Genomic DNA, 15,415 nt, shown 5'->3' on the forward strand with positions numbered 1-15,415 from the left:
CTGCAGTACTTGCAGTAGCAGACTGCCTTTGCGGTGCACCACTGTTAAGGATTTACCTCCGCCAGTATCATAGTTCCTGTGCCTTTGACTGCAGCTTATTCTTTAACCAGTACCAGAATACCTTGGTTGCAGAGTAAAGCAATGGTTTTCGAAGCGGTGTCTGTGGAACACTGTGTGTTCATAAACACTCTCCAGTCTGTCCACAGCATTAATCACTCTAGTGGGCAGCAGAGATAGTATAATTCAGTGAGGGGGAAGAGAAGGATGAAATAAAGGTATACCACCCACTTTGCATAAATTAATGGCTGTTAGTCCCGCACAACTAGCTGATGTAATGTCCACTCCTGATGCTCCCAAATACTGTCCCTTATTGCTGCTGATGGGTGCTTTTGGTTTCCATGTTAGTGATGAGTCTTGCTTTTATTGCCAGAGGTGGGGGGGGAGTTAGAGAGAGATAGAGCACTGAAACAGGCCCTTCGGCCCACCGAGTCTGTACCGACCAACAAACAACCACTTATGCTAATCCTACATCAACCCCATATTCCCTACCACATCCTCACCATTCTCCTACCACCTACCTACACTAGGGGCAATTTATAATGGCCAATTTACCTAACAATTTGCAAGTCTTTGGCCGTGGGAGGAAACCAGAGCACCCAGAATAACCCACAGGGTCACAGGGAGAACTTGCATACTCTGCACAGGCAGTATTTAGAACTGAACCCGAGTTGCGAGGCTGTGGTGCTAACCATTGCACTACTGTGCCGCCCCGGTTGAGTGCAGTTGGGATGCCATCTACTGCTGTGATACCAGGCTGCATTCACTTTAGACTCAGGCAGTGAGGAAATGCCAATATCACGCTGCCCGGCCATCTGAGTCTTTCCACATTTTCTATTTAATACTCTCTTGTTGGTTTCATTCCTGTAATCCAAGACGTGCGGTCGGTTGGACTTAATTAAAGAACTCCAACGTGTTGCAATATTTCAATTTCCTTGATTGATTATATGCCAATGAAAAAGTGGGCTGACTTTGCCCAATTTGGTAAAATATTTTGGAGAATTTCACATGCAAGTGAGTTTTTTTTATTCGTTCCTGGGATGTGGGTGTCGCTGCCCAGGCCAGGATTTATTGCCCATCCCTAATTGCCCTTGAGAAGGTGGTGGTGAGCTGCCTTCTTGAACTTCTGCAGTCCATGTAGGGTAGGGATACCCACAGAGCTGCTCGGAAGGATATTCCAAGATTTTGATCCAGCGACATTGAAGGAACGGGGATATAGTCCCAAGTCAGGATGGTGCGTGACTTGAAGGGGAACTTGCAGGTGGTGGAGTGCCCATGCATTTGGTGCCTTGTCCTTCTAGGTGGTCAATGTTGTGTGTTTGGAAGGAGCTGTCTAAGGAGACTTGGTGTGTTGATGCAGTCAATCTTGTAGTTGGTACACACTGCTGCCACTATGCGAGGTGGTGGAGGGAGTGAATGTTTGTGAATGGGGTGCCAATCATACGGGCTGTTTTGTCCTGGGTGGTGTCGAGCTTTTTGAGTGTTGTTGGAGCTGCACCCATCCAGGCAAGTGAAGAGTATTCCATCACACTCCTGACTTGTGCCTTGTAGATGGTGGACAGGCTTTGGAGAGTCATGAGGTGAGTTACTCGCCACAAGATTCCTGGCCTCTGACCTGCTCTTGTAGCCACGGTATTTATATGTCTACTCCAGTTCAGTTTCTGGTGAATGGTAACCCCCAGAATGTTGATAGTGGGTGATTCAGCAATCATAATGCCATTGAATTTCAAGGGAAGATGCTTAGATTCTCTCTTGTTGGAGATGATCATTGCCTGGCACTTGTGTGGCGCGAATGTTACTTTCCACTTATCAGCCCAAGCCTGGATATTGTCCAGGTCTTGATGCATTTCTACACGGACTGCTTCAGTATCTGAGGAGTTGCAAATGGTGCTGAACATTGGGCAATCATCAGCGAACATCCCCACCTTATGATTGAAGGAAAGTCATTAAAGAAGCAGCTGAAGATGGTTGGGCCTAGGACACTACCCTGAGGAACTCCTGCAGTGATGTCCTCGAGCTGAGATAATTTACCTCCGACAACCACAAACATCTTCGTTTGCACTAGGTATGACTCCAATCAGTGGAGTTTTCCCCTGATTCCCATTGACTCCAGTTTTGCTAAGGCTCCTTGATACCATACTCGGTTAAACGCTGCCTTGATGTCTAGGGCAGTCACTCTCACCTCACTAATTGAGTTCAACTCTTTTGTCCATGTTTGAACCAAGGCTGTAATGAAGTCTGGAGCTGAATGGTCGTGGCAGAACCCAAACTGAGCGCCACTGAGCAGCTTATTGCTAAGCAAGCCCCGCTTGATAGCACTGTCAAAGACATCTTCCATCACTTTACTGAGGATTGAGAGCATACTGATGGGGTGGCAATTGACCGTGTTGGACTTACCCTGCTTTTTGTGTACAGGGCATACCTGGATAATTTTCCACATTGCCGGGTAGGTGCCAGTGTTGTAGCTGTACTGGAACAGCTTGGCTCGGGACATGGCACGTTCTGGAGCACAGGTCTTCAGTACTATTGCCGGAATGTTGTCAGGGCCCATAGTGCTCGGTTGTAGAAACTCGAGTGTTTACGGGCAAGTTCTTTATTCGAATTAAAATTTAACTTGCTTTGAACCTGTTAAACATCTGAATAGGGTATGGCTGCTGTTAGTACTTATTTGACCAATATTGCTCTTTATCGGATGCAACCTGTGAAGTGATACCTTGGTGAATTGATATATATGGCATTACCAGGTAATCTTTAACCACATTGAGAGCAGTTCAGTTGGTATGCACTACAATGCTAGTGGAGTCACATTTATGCTTGATCTCTGGTTTGTTTGGTCTGTCTCATCAATGTCTACATTCGTGACATTGTCTTCAAAATGCAGATGCAGCAAGCAATTCAGAAAGCAGATGGTATGTTGGCCTTCATTGCAAGGGGATTTGAGTACTGGAGCAAAAATGCCTTGCTTCAATTATGCAAAACCTTGGTGAGATCTCACCTGGAGCATTGCGTACGTTTTTTGTCTTCTTATCTAAGGACGGATATGCGTGCCATAGAAAGAGTGCAATGGAGGTTCACCAGACTAATCCCTGGAAAGGTGGATTGTCTTATGAGGACAGATTGTAGAAATTGGGCATGCATTGTCCAGTGTTTCGATGAATGCGAGGTGATGTCATTGAACCTTATAAAATTCATACAGGACGTGACAGGATGGATGTGGATAAGATGTTTCCTCTGGCTGGTGAGTTTAGAACAAGGGGACACAGTCTCAGAATAAGGGATAGGACATTTACGACTGAGATGGGGAAGAATTTCATTACTCAAAGGATGATGAATCTCGACCCTAGAGGGCAGTTTAAGGTCAATCATTGAGCATGTTCAAGTCAGAAATCGTTATATGTCTGGACACTAATGAAATCAAGGGATCTGGGGAGAGTGGCGAAAAATGGCGTTGTGTTAGATGATCAGCCATAATCTGTTTGAATGGCGGAGCAGACTCGAGAGGCGGAATGGCCTACTCCTGCTCCTATGATCCCATGTTACTCTAAATAATTGCCTGTTCTACAAAGCATTATGAAAGCACTCTATACATGTTGCATTTTCCTATTATGAGCAGTTTGTAGTATTACCATTGAGATCGGGGTGTGTAAATGGTCCATGATTACCAAACCATTTGAAATAGCAAAACTAGTGGTGAGTCATTATCTCATTCAGCACCAGACTCCCTGTGCTGTACACTAAAACGGAATCTTTAATCTCTTTCAGTACAGCAACCCCTGCGCCATACAGTGGTGGATCATTAACACCGTTCCATTTTGTTTTTGCAGGATCTTACTGTGTGAAATTCTGCTGCTCATTTTCTTATAGTCACACAGTGAATGCACTTCAAATGCTTTTGATCAGCTGTCACTTGCGTTGGGACGACCTGTGTTTCAACCCTCTCAATTCTAGATCCTTCTGTCCCATATGACATGCATGTTTATGTCTTCCTCTTCTTGGATACCCTGTCCAGTGCATCAAACGTCTTTAATCGTCGGAGGCAAACTCACCACGCTGGAAATGGTGGTTGTTTCATACTATCTGTTGATCCTACTGCAATTTTGCTTTCCATCCAGACAGCCTTTGTATTCTGCGATGGGAGAAACCAAACACGTTCTGCAAATGAGTTTAATGTGGAACCAGCTGAGAGAGTTCAGTTTGAGCTCAGACAGATGATGAAAGGCATGTGGTTAGGAGATGATCTGCAAGATTTTGCACCCTGGAAGCAGCAACTGATGCGAATCAAAGGCTGTGGTTTCCAAACTGTTTGCCTGACTCAAGCAATGCATCACCTGTCAGATGTGGCTGATGTGGTCGCACTCTCGCCTCCCAGGCAGAAGGTCGTGGTTGCTGACCGCACTTGGCCTTGACAATAGCTGAAGTTGACACCTCGGGTACTGCACTGAGTGAAGACTTGCATTTCTAAAGCGCCGTTCATGATGTCACACTATCCTTCACAGACAATGAACCATGTTTTGAAGTGCAGTCACTGTTATAATATCGGGTGCGCTGCAGCCATTTCGGGCACAGTAAGATCCCACCAAAAGCAATGTGATCAAGTGCAGATAACCTGTTTGCTGTGATGTGGGCTGATGCTGCTCTCACATGCGTTCAAGTGTTCAAAAGAAGGAATTGTCCTCCGCACAAGATCGGGGGGCAGGTTGTTCAACCTTGCCTGTCGAAGAGCAAAGACCAAAGTACGGAAAGTCCTCATCAGGGAACTCCTCTTTGCTGACGATGCTGCATTAACATCTCACTCTGAGGAGTGTCTGCAAACTCTCATCGACAGGATTGCGGCTGCCTGCAACGAATTTGGCCTAACCATCAGCCTCAAGAAAACGAACATCATGGGACAGAACGTCAGAAGTGCTCCATCCATCAATATCGGCGACCACGCTCTGGAAGTGGTTCGAGAGTTCACCTACCTAGGCTCAACTATCACCAGTAACCTGTCTCTAGATGCAGAAATCAACAAGCGCGTGGGACAAGCTTCCACTGCTATGTCCAGACTGGCCAAGAGAGTGTGGGAAAATGGCGCACTGACACGGAACACAAAAGTCTGAGTGTTTCAAGCCTGTGTCCTCAGTACCTTGCTGTACGGCAGAGAGGCCTGGACAATGTATGTCAGCCAAGAACGATGCCTCAATTCATTCCATCTTCGCTGACTCCGGAGAATCCTTGGCATCAGGTGGCAGGACCATATCTCCAACACAGAAGCCCTCGAGGCGGCCAACATCCCCAGCTTATACACCCTACTGAGCCAGTGGCGCTTGAGATGGCTTGGCCATGTGAGCCGCATGGAAGATGGCAGGATCCCCAAAGACACGTTGTACAGCGAGCTCGTCTCTGGTATCAGACCCACCGGCCGACCATGTCTCTGCTTTAAAGATGGCTGCAAACGTGACATGAAGTCCTGTGACGTTGATCACAAGTCATGGGAGCCAGTTGCCAGTGATCGCCAGAGCTGGCGGGCAGCCATAAAGGCACGTCTAAAGTGTGGTGAGTCAAAATGACCTAGCAGTTGGCAGGGAAAACGACAGAAGCGCAAGGGGAGAGCCAACTGCATAACAGCCCTGACAATCAATTTTATCTGCAGCACCTGTGGAAGAGTCTGCCACTGGAGAATTGGCCTTTATAGACATTCCAGGCACTGCCCCACAGACCACTGACCACCTCCAGGCGCTTACCCATAGTGTCACGAGAGAAGGAGGCCAAAGAAGAAGAAAGAGAAGAAGGATTGAAGGAGAAATATTTATAAGGCAACCACTGAGAACAAGATTGTTATTTCACCAGTGACTGTGATCGCTTACTGACTTTGGCTCCTGTTCGGATAACAAGTTGATTTCAAAATTCTTGCCCCGTTTTGAAATTTCCTCCATGCTCTTGCCCCTCTCTATCCCTGTTGCCTCTTCCAGCCCAACGCAGCTCTACGATCTCTGCCCTCCTCCAATTCTGACCTCTTGAGCATTTCCAATTTTAGTCACTTCCAATATTGGCGCCCATGCCTGAAGCTGCCTGGGCCCGAAGCATTGAAATTCCCGCATAAACCAATGCACACTCCGTTAAAACTGAGCTCTTTGACCAAACAGTTAGTCACTTGCCTGAGAAGGCAGATGGACCTCAGTTTATCATCGTGTCATAATGGCATTTCCAACAGTGCTGCAGTCCCTCAGTGCATCACCAGAGTGTAACCTAGATTTTGGGGCTTATTTCTCTTGAGTGGGAGCTTGAATCCACAAGCTTCTGACTGATAGTTGAGTGTTACTGTGCCACAGCAGAAAGGCGAGTTATTGTTTGTAGGAAATGCAGTTGCTGGAAATCTGAAATAAAAACAAGAAATACTGCAAATACTCAGCAGGTCTGGCAGCATCTGTGGAGAGAGAAGCAGAGTTAACGTTTCAGGTCAGAATATTGTTTGTATTGTGAAGAATCGTGGTGGGGAGATGAGGATAAAATCGCACCGTGGTAACAGGGCCCTCTGTTTCCCCAATCCCATTATGTCAGAATCAGAGCTTGCTGAAGGCTTAGGGAAAATATATTCTAGCAATTATTCACTCCCAGAGATGTATCAACCATACAAGACACGGCCCCGATAACTGGTTAAATGGATAGACAACACTCAAAGAACAAAGAACAAAGAACATTTCAGCACAGGAACAGGCCCTTCGGCCCTCCAAGCCTGCGCCGATCCAGATCCTCTATCTAAACCTGTCGCCTATTTTCTAAGGGTCTGTATCTCTTTGCTTCCTGCCCATTCATGTATCTATCTAGATACATCTTAAAAGACGCTATCGTGCCCGCGTCTACCACCTCCGCTGGCAATGCGTTCCAGGCACCCACCACCCTCTGCGTAAAACACTTTCCACGCATATCCCCCCAAAACATTTCCCCTCTCACTTTGAACTCGTGACCCCTAGTAATTGAATCCCCCACTCTGGGCAAAAGCTTCTTGCTATCCACCCTGTCTATACCTCTCATGATTTTATACACCTCAATCAGGTCCCCCCTCAACCTCCGTCTTTCTAATGAAAATAATCCTAATCTACTCAACCTCTCTTCATAGCTAGCGCCCTCCATACTAGACAACATCCTGGTGAACCTCCTCTGCACCCTCTCCAAAGCATCTACATCCTTTTGGTAATGTGGCGACCAGAACTGCACGCAGTATTCCAAATATGGCCGAACCAAAGTCTTAGACAACTGTAACATGACCTGCGAACTCTTGTACTCAATACCCCGTCCGATGAAGGAAAGCATGCCGTATGCCTTCTTGACCACTCTAATGACCTGCGTTGCCACCTTCAGGGAACCTGAACCTCCATTGACATGAACACCCAAATCTCTCTGCACATCAATTTTCCCCAGGACTTTTCCATTTACTGTTTAGTTCACTCTTGAATTGGATCTTCCAAAATGCATCACCTCTCATTTCCCGGATTGAACTCCATCTGCCATTTCTCTGCCCAACTCTCCAATCTATCTATATTCTGCTGTATTCCCTGACAGTCCCCTTCACTATCTGCTACTCCAACAATCTTAGTGTCGTCTGCAAACTTGCTAATCAGACCACCTATACTTTCCTCCAAATCATTTATGTATATCACAAACAACAGTGGTCCCAGCACGGATCCCTGTGGAACACCACTGGTCACACGTCTGCATTTTGAGAAACTCCCTTCCACTGCTACTCTCTGTCTCCTGTTGCCCAGCCAGTTCTTTATCCATCTAGCTAGTACACCTTGGACCCCATGCCACTTCACTTTCTCCATCAACCTACCATGGGGAACCTTATCAAACGCCTTACTGAAGTCCATGTATATGATATCTACAGATCATCCCTCATCAATCAACTTTGTCACTTCCTCAAAGAATTCTATTGAGTTGGTAAGACATGACCTTCCCTGCACAAAACCATGTTGCCTATCACTGCTAAGCCCATTTTCTTCCAAATGGGAATAGATCCTATCCCTCAGTATCTTCTCCAGCAGCTTCCCTACCACTGACGTCAGGCTCACCGGTCTATAATTACCTGGATTATCCCTGCTACCCTTCTTAAACAAGGGGACAACATTAGCAATTCTCCGGTCCTCTGGGACCTCACCCATGTTTAAGGATGCTGCAAAGATATCTGTTATGGCCCCAGCTATTTCCTCTCTCGCTTCCCTCAGTAACCTGGGATAGATCCCATCCGGACCTGGGGACTTGTCCACCTTAATGCCTTTTAGAATACCCAACACTTCCTCCCTCCTTATGCCAACTTGACCTAGAGTGATCAAACATCTATCCCTAACCTCAACATCCCTCATGTCCCTCTCCTCGGTGAATACCGATGCAAAGTACTCGTTTAGAATCTCACCCATTTTCTCTGAATCCTTTGCTCCTGTACTTGATACTGGTATCTAAAGCATGCAGTGCAGAAAAAGTCCCAGATGTCATTTTGTGCCTGGCTGATTTCAGGGCGGTAATATCTATTCGGTTCAAGCTGTGGCTCTGATGCACCATACAGTTCAATAGCACGACCAGCCATAAAAATGCAAGCAAGACACTGGGGTTTATTCCTAGAGGAATAATATTTGAAAGTAGATACATTTTGTGATACAGTTGTGATACACTTGATGCATTGAGCATAGTTTTGACCTCCTTATCAGAGAAAGGATGCAGAGGCACTGCCAAGGCGTGAAAAGGATTCACAGAGATGACACCAGAACAGTGAGGTTATAATGATCAGGGGAGATTGAGCAGGTTGGGTAAAGAAGAGTGCTGATAGCCAGCCTCATAGAGATCTTCAAAATAAAGGGCTTTGATAGAGTAGATATAAGGGAGATGTTGCCACTTGTGGGGAGTCCAAATCTGAGGGGGGCAGTGGGGGAGGGGAGGGGGGAAGGTTGACATTAATGTAAAATCGTCACGAATAGATCAAATAAAGAATTCAGAAAGTATTGTTGCAGCCTGAGAGTGCTCAGCTGATGAAATTTGGAGCAGCTGAGGAGAATAGCTTAGATGAATTAAAGAGGTGCGTGTCTGGGGTGGGGTGGGTGGGGCGGCTTTCGGTAAACACATGAGCTAGAGAGGAAATCAAGATGTGCTGATAGGGTGAGGTGAAGAGGGATGACAGCAGGCTTGTGTGGAGCATAGTCACCAACATAGACCAGTTCAACCGAACAGCCTGCTTCTGTGAATTGTATTCTATGTTCGATTTCGTCGACTGAGGACTGTCTATTGAGGAATAGCACAGTTATCAAGCGATCCTTTCGGGAAAGGAGAGGGGAAGAAACACTTTTGGAAATGAGAGAATGACAACTCTTTTTTTTATATTGCAACAGACTTGCGGTTTGGAGCCAGCTCACTGGAACTCGCTGTTCCTCTAAGAAGGGTATTTTTAAAATCAGAATGGAATGGTTTCCTCCTGGCTTGTGCTATTTCCTGAAACCTCCTGAACTCCACTCGAACATTGATGTGTTTTTTTTTGAACATTACAGCGCAGTACAGGCCCTTCGGCCCTCGATGTTGCGCCGACCTGTGAAACCATCTGACCTACACTATTCCATTTTCATCCATCTGTCTATCCAATGACCACTTAAATGCCCTTAAAGTTGGCGAGTCTACTACTGTTGCAGGCAGGGCGTTCCACGCCCCTACTACTCTCTGCGTAAAGAAACTACCTCTGACATCTGTCCTATATCTTTCACCCCTCAACTTAAAGCTATGTCCCTTCGTGTTTGCCATCATCATCCGAGGAAAAAGACTCTCACTATCCACCCTATCTAACCCTCTGATTATCTTGTATGTCTCTATTAAGTCACCTCTCCTCCTCCTTCTCTCTAACGAAAACAACCCCATGTCCCTCAGCCTTTCCTCATAAGACCTTCCCTCCATACCAGGCAACATCCTAGTAAATCTCCTCTGCACCCTTTCCAAAGCTTCCACATCCTTCCTATAATGCGGTGACCAGAACTGCACGCAATACTCAAGGTGCAGCCTCACCAGAGTATTGTACAGCTGCATCATGACCTCGTGGCTCCGAAACTCGATCCCCCTACTAATAAAAGCCAACACACCATATGCCTTCTTAACAGCCCTATTAACCTGGGTAGCAACTTTCAGGGATTTATGTACCTGGACACCAAGATCTCTCTGCTCATCGACACCACCAAGAATCTTCCCATTAGCCCAGTACTCTGCATTGCTGTTACTCCTTCCAAAGTGAATCACCTCACACCTCTCCGCATTAAACTCCATTTGCCATCTCTCAGCCCAGCTCTGCAGCTTATCTATGTCCCTCTGTACCCTACAACACACTTCGACACTATCCACAACTCCACCGACCTTCGTGTCATCTGCAAATTTACTAACCCACCCTTCTACACCCTCATCCAGGTCATTTATAAAAATGACAAACAGCAGTGGCCCCAAAACAGAACCTTGCGGTACACCACTAGTAACTAAACTCCAGGATGAACATTTGCCATCAACCACCACCCTCTGTCTTCTTTCAGCTAGCCAATTTCTGATCCAAAGCTCTAAATCACCTTCAACCCCATACCTCCGTATTTTCTGCAATAGCCTACCGTGGGGAACCTTATCAAACGCCTTACTGAAATCCATATACACCACATCCACGGCTTTACCCTCATCCACCTGTTTGGTCACCTTCTCGAAAAACTCAATAAGGTTTGTGAGGCACGACCTATCTTTCACAAAACCGTGCTGACTATCGCAAATGAACTTATTCTTTTCAAGATGATTATAAATCCTATCTCTTATAACCTTTCCCAACATTTTACCCACAACCGAAGTAAGGCTCACAGGTCTATAATTACCAGGGCTGTCTCTACTCCCCTTCTTGAACAAGGGGACAACATTTGCTATCCTCCAGTCTTCCAGCACTACTCCTGTCGACAATGACCACATAAAGATTAACAACAACGGCTCTGCAATCTCCTCCCTGGCTTCCCAGAGAATCCTAAGATAAATCCCATCTGGCCCAGGGGACTTATCTATTTTCACACTTTCCATTGATGGTTGATGGTTGATTTTCCACTTCAGAGTTGAAGACTTACAGATTAAATTTCAGGCACCGTTCTTGTTTCGGCGACCACCTCCTTCCCTCTAGGCCTATGATTTCTCAACGTAACTTCCCATTTATTAACTCCTCTCTTTCAGTTTTCTTCTGATGGCCATACTCATCTGTTTGGTGACTGCAGCCTAGCAAGGAGAACAGAAACTCTGATTTGTTTTCAGTCAAAATCTGCTATCCCCAGATACTTCTGAAGGACATTCTCTGCTCAGACTGTTAACTGTCACAGTCCACCTGCACAGGGACCAGCCACTCTGGGAGTGACAGTAGCATGTTTATGCAAGAACAGGTAAGAGACAATTTATTGGCCCTTGTGCTTGTTTGAGGAAAGTGCCCTGTTTTGTCTTTTCACAATACCAGGGCGGCTGTGAAACTCATTTGTCATGCTGACAGGTGCTGTGCCATTTTCTATCCAGATTGCCACTTTCCTTTGAGCGTCTGCACTGTTTCTCGTTATTGTGCCTGCATCATGTTTGTTGTCCAATGATTCTGCCTTCATTATGTGCCAGTGGCTTATGTGTTGGTTTCTGTATGTTACTGGGTGCACCAGCCCCCGTGTGCAGCAAGGTAGCAGTGACTGCTCCATACTTATCTTTTTCAGGCTTGCTGCTTTACGGTGTCTCAAAGCTGAAGCGAAACCGAACAGAGGTGAAACACTTTTCACAGTGCAAACGTTCGTCCAACTTTGTGAAAGAATTCCTGTGACCGAGAGGGATCCAGATGGGTTTGCCCTGGGCTTTTGCGTTACTTTGTAAGTATCTCTATTCACTATGAATTCGATTAAAATTCTGTAAATAACACTTCTGTCACTTGAATCGTACATTGCATCAAGCATCAGAATCAAATGCAGAATGGGAACAGAAATGTAATTTAGTTTTCGAAAAAGAACCCCTGGTCTCGTTGCAAAAAAAGTGCTCGGTGAACCATAATTATTCAGGCACAGCCGAAATAGGAATGAGGGACTGGATAAGTCAGCAGTGGATAAGTTGTGTCAGTGGGAAGAGTGTCTGAACCGGGCAGAATCTAAGAGGAAAGTTTGGTCCACTTGTAAAACAAGGCAAATGGGATTTGTGCATTTTGAGTCTGTGCCAGTGTGTAAACATGTTTGTGTGTGTGTGTATGTGTGTGTGTGTGTGTCTTTAGCAGGTGTGGTGGACAGCCAAGCAGGAGAACCAAGAGCGGAAAGCATGTACTGCTATCATTGTCTTTTACAAGTCACAGGCTGTGTCATGGTGCCTCTGATGAATGATGGGCGGAGATTTGGAAACCATAGATTGATACACTGCAGAACGAGTCCACTCGGCCCATTGTGCCTGTTCTGGCTCTTTGAAAATTCCATTTAATTAGTCCCCCAAACCCCCCCACCCCGCTCCTTAAACAGGGCCTCGCAAGCATTTACCCCACATGCATTTATCCAACTCCCTTTCAAAATATTATTTTTAAATTGCTTCTACCACTGTTTCAGGCAGGGTATTCCGGGTCATACCAATCCAATCGGTGTTTTATTTCCTCATGTTGTTCCTGGATGTTTTGTCAATTAACTTAAACTTGTGTTCTCTAGTTACCAACACCTTTATCACAATTTCTCCTTATTTGCTCTAGCAAAACGCATCCTGATTTTAAACACCTGGATCAAATATCGGCATAACCTGATGGGTTTCCATGACAATAATACCAGTTAAAATGGTCTCACCACGTGACTGAAATATTTCATTCTGAGTGCCATTCTGTTAAAGATCATCTGCACTCTCTCTAAGGCAATGACATCCTACCCAAAGTGTGTGCCCAGAATTGCATTTGGCCCATATCCAGCGCTTTATAAAGGATTAGCAGAACCTCTTTATTTGTGTCCTCCATGTTCCTGTTTCTAAAATCTGAATGCTTTTTTTACAACCTCCTCACCTTGCCCTGCCACCTTCACAGACGTATATTCACATACCAATTACTCTCTTTTCCTGCACCCGCTTTAAATTTGTAACATGTAGGTTATCTTGTCTCCTCTCATTAGTCCTTATTCACACTTTGTGCATAAATTTCGTTGACTTTATATCTTTCACTTTCAGCAGTTTAGCTATATACTCTTGATGGCTGTCACAATCTACCCCTGTTTACAACCTTTCCCATTCGTATGCCACATGAAAGATTTGAAATTACGTCTTGCATATCTAATCCAGGACAAACATATTATATATATAAATATCATACCTGCATGTGTGTGTGTGTGTCTATTATATGTAAAGGAGCAGAGGTCCCGGCACCAATTGCTGGTAAACACCAATGCACACTTCTATCCAATCGGATCTCTGCCTTCTGTCTTTGAACCAATGCTATATCGCAGAAGCCACTGCCCCTTTAATCCCAACGTGCTGCAATTTTGCTAACATGTCTACATGTGTTATCAAACTCGTTCTGAACGCCGATAAACACGTCATCAATCACACCACCCTTATTAATTTCCCCTATTACTTTATTAAGCAACTCAGTTAAATTATTAAAACTGCATTTGCCATCGGACTGCAATGTTAATGCGTATGTTTCCAAGTGACAAATCATCTTGTCCAGGATTATTACCTCTAAAGGTTTCCTCACCGAGCTGAGGTTGATTGGCCTGGAATTTCCACCTTTATTCTTCTCCCCTGCATGAACAGGGGTGTAACACTGGAAATCTTTCAGTCCTCTGACAATAATAACATACCTAAGGAGATTTGGGGGACTGTGACCAATGCCTCTCTATTTGTTGCCCTCATCAGGCAAGGATGCCTCCATCTGGGCCGGGTGTATTTCCTAACTAGTGCACTGCCAATCCTTTAATTTCCTCTTTAAAGATTGTCATCCAATCCATTTTTTCTACAACCTTCTCCATTACTAAAACACTGGCACCATCTTGTTCTTTATTGCAGAAAGAGGCAAAATATTAATTTTGTACGTCAGCCATGCTTTGTCTCTCCAGAGGAAGATATGCTGATTTGTCCTTTGACTGCAACTTTAGCAGTTCTGCTGAGAAAGTCTTTCTAGTTCCCTTTTATGATGCTGACCAATCTATTCTCCTACACAGTTTTGCTTCATTCTTGACTTCTCCTTTGTATGCGTGTATTCATCTTGGTTCTCTACACTTAATTCTGAAACTGATATATAACATAAGCTTCCCCTTTATGTTTAATTTTAATCTTTATTTCTTCATTCGTCCAGGGAACGTCAGCATTGGACGTTGTTCTTTTCCCCTTCGTGGAAATGTGTCTTGTATGTTCCTGATCTATCTCCTCTTTGAATGCCTCACTTACTGGTTAAAATGGCAATCTTCGATTCCAATCCAACTGGGCAAGTTCCTTTTTCAACCCACTTGAAATTATCCCTCTTCCAATTGAGCATTTCCAACTTTGATTTTTATTTTCGCTTTTCCATAACTAGACCAAACCGAATGACTTTGTAATCATTGTTTCCCAAATTCCCTCCCGCTAAAACGTGCAGCATTTGCCCCAACTAATTGCTCAGGCATTGATAGAGCAATGCTTCCTTCCTCGTTGTGTTGGACACATACTGATAAGAAATTTCCCTAACATTCATTTTAATAATTTCTCCTGCTCTTTTCCCTTTACATTTTTACGAATGTCTATTTTAGGATAATTAAAGAACCCCATTGCCACTGTTCTAGAGTGCTTGTTTCTTTCTGTAATGTGTCTGAATGTCTATTTCTCTGTCTACTTCGCACTATTTGGTAGCTTATGGTATATGCCCAGCAACCTAATAGCATCTTGAGTTTCCTTATTTTCAAGCAGATATATTGTATCCCTGGACCCTGAAGTACATCATCCTTTTCCAGTTCCGAGGCAGTATCATTGACCACTGCTGCCACACCTTCATTTTTTCTCTTCCCGTCTTTCCTCAATACGTTGCAGTCAGGAATATCAAGTGCCGCTCCATTGCTTGGTTTAGCCAGTTCACTATCGTTGCCATTACAACATAATCCCATATGGCTACTTGTGCCTCCATCTTGCCAACTATATTTATCACGTTGTATAAGCATTTATGCATGTTAGTATGTTTTGCACTTCCTCCCTGGCTGATGAAGCTCAGAAGAGAAAGAATTTATTTCGTCAAAGGTTTGTCAATCTTTGAATTCCCTACCCCAGAGTGCTGTGCATTCTCAGTCAATGAGAATATTCAAGGCGGAGATAGATTTTTGTCTCGAGAGGAATCAAGTGATACTGGAAATGGGCAGGCAAATGGAATTGAATTCAAAGATCA

At 44.9% G+C, this 15,415-nt stretch overlaps 1 protein-coding gene across 1 annotated transcript in view; it reads left to right on the forward strand.

Annotated features, from left to right (window-relative positions):
• Window positions 1–11,261: 11,261 nt before the first annotated feature.
• Window positions 11,262–15,415, forward strand: part of LOC137356465 (junctional adhesion molecule A-like) — a 31,704-nt gene continuing 27,550 nt past the window's right edge. The window contains exons 1-2 of the mRNA XM_068022356.1: window positions 11,262–11,459; window positions 11,772–11,921. Of these exons, the coding sequence (XP_067878457.1) occupies window positions 11,891–11,921 (31 nt within the window). The 5' untranslated portion in view covers window positions 11,262–11,459; window positions 11,772–11,890. The remainder of the gene's footprint in view (window positions 11,460–11,771; window positions 11,922–15,415) is intronic.

Source organism: Heterodontus francisci, chromosome 45 (assembly GCF_036365525.1).
Source record: "Heterodontus francisci isolate sHetFra1 chromosome 45, sHetFra1.hap1, whole genome shotgun sequence".
Taxonomy (NCBI): Eukaryota; Metazoa; Chordata; class Chondrichthyes; order Heterodontiformes; family Heterodontidae; genus Heterodontus; species Heterodontus francisci.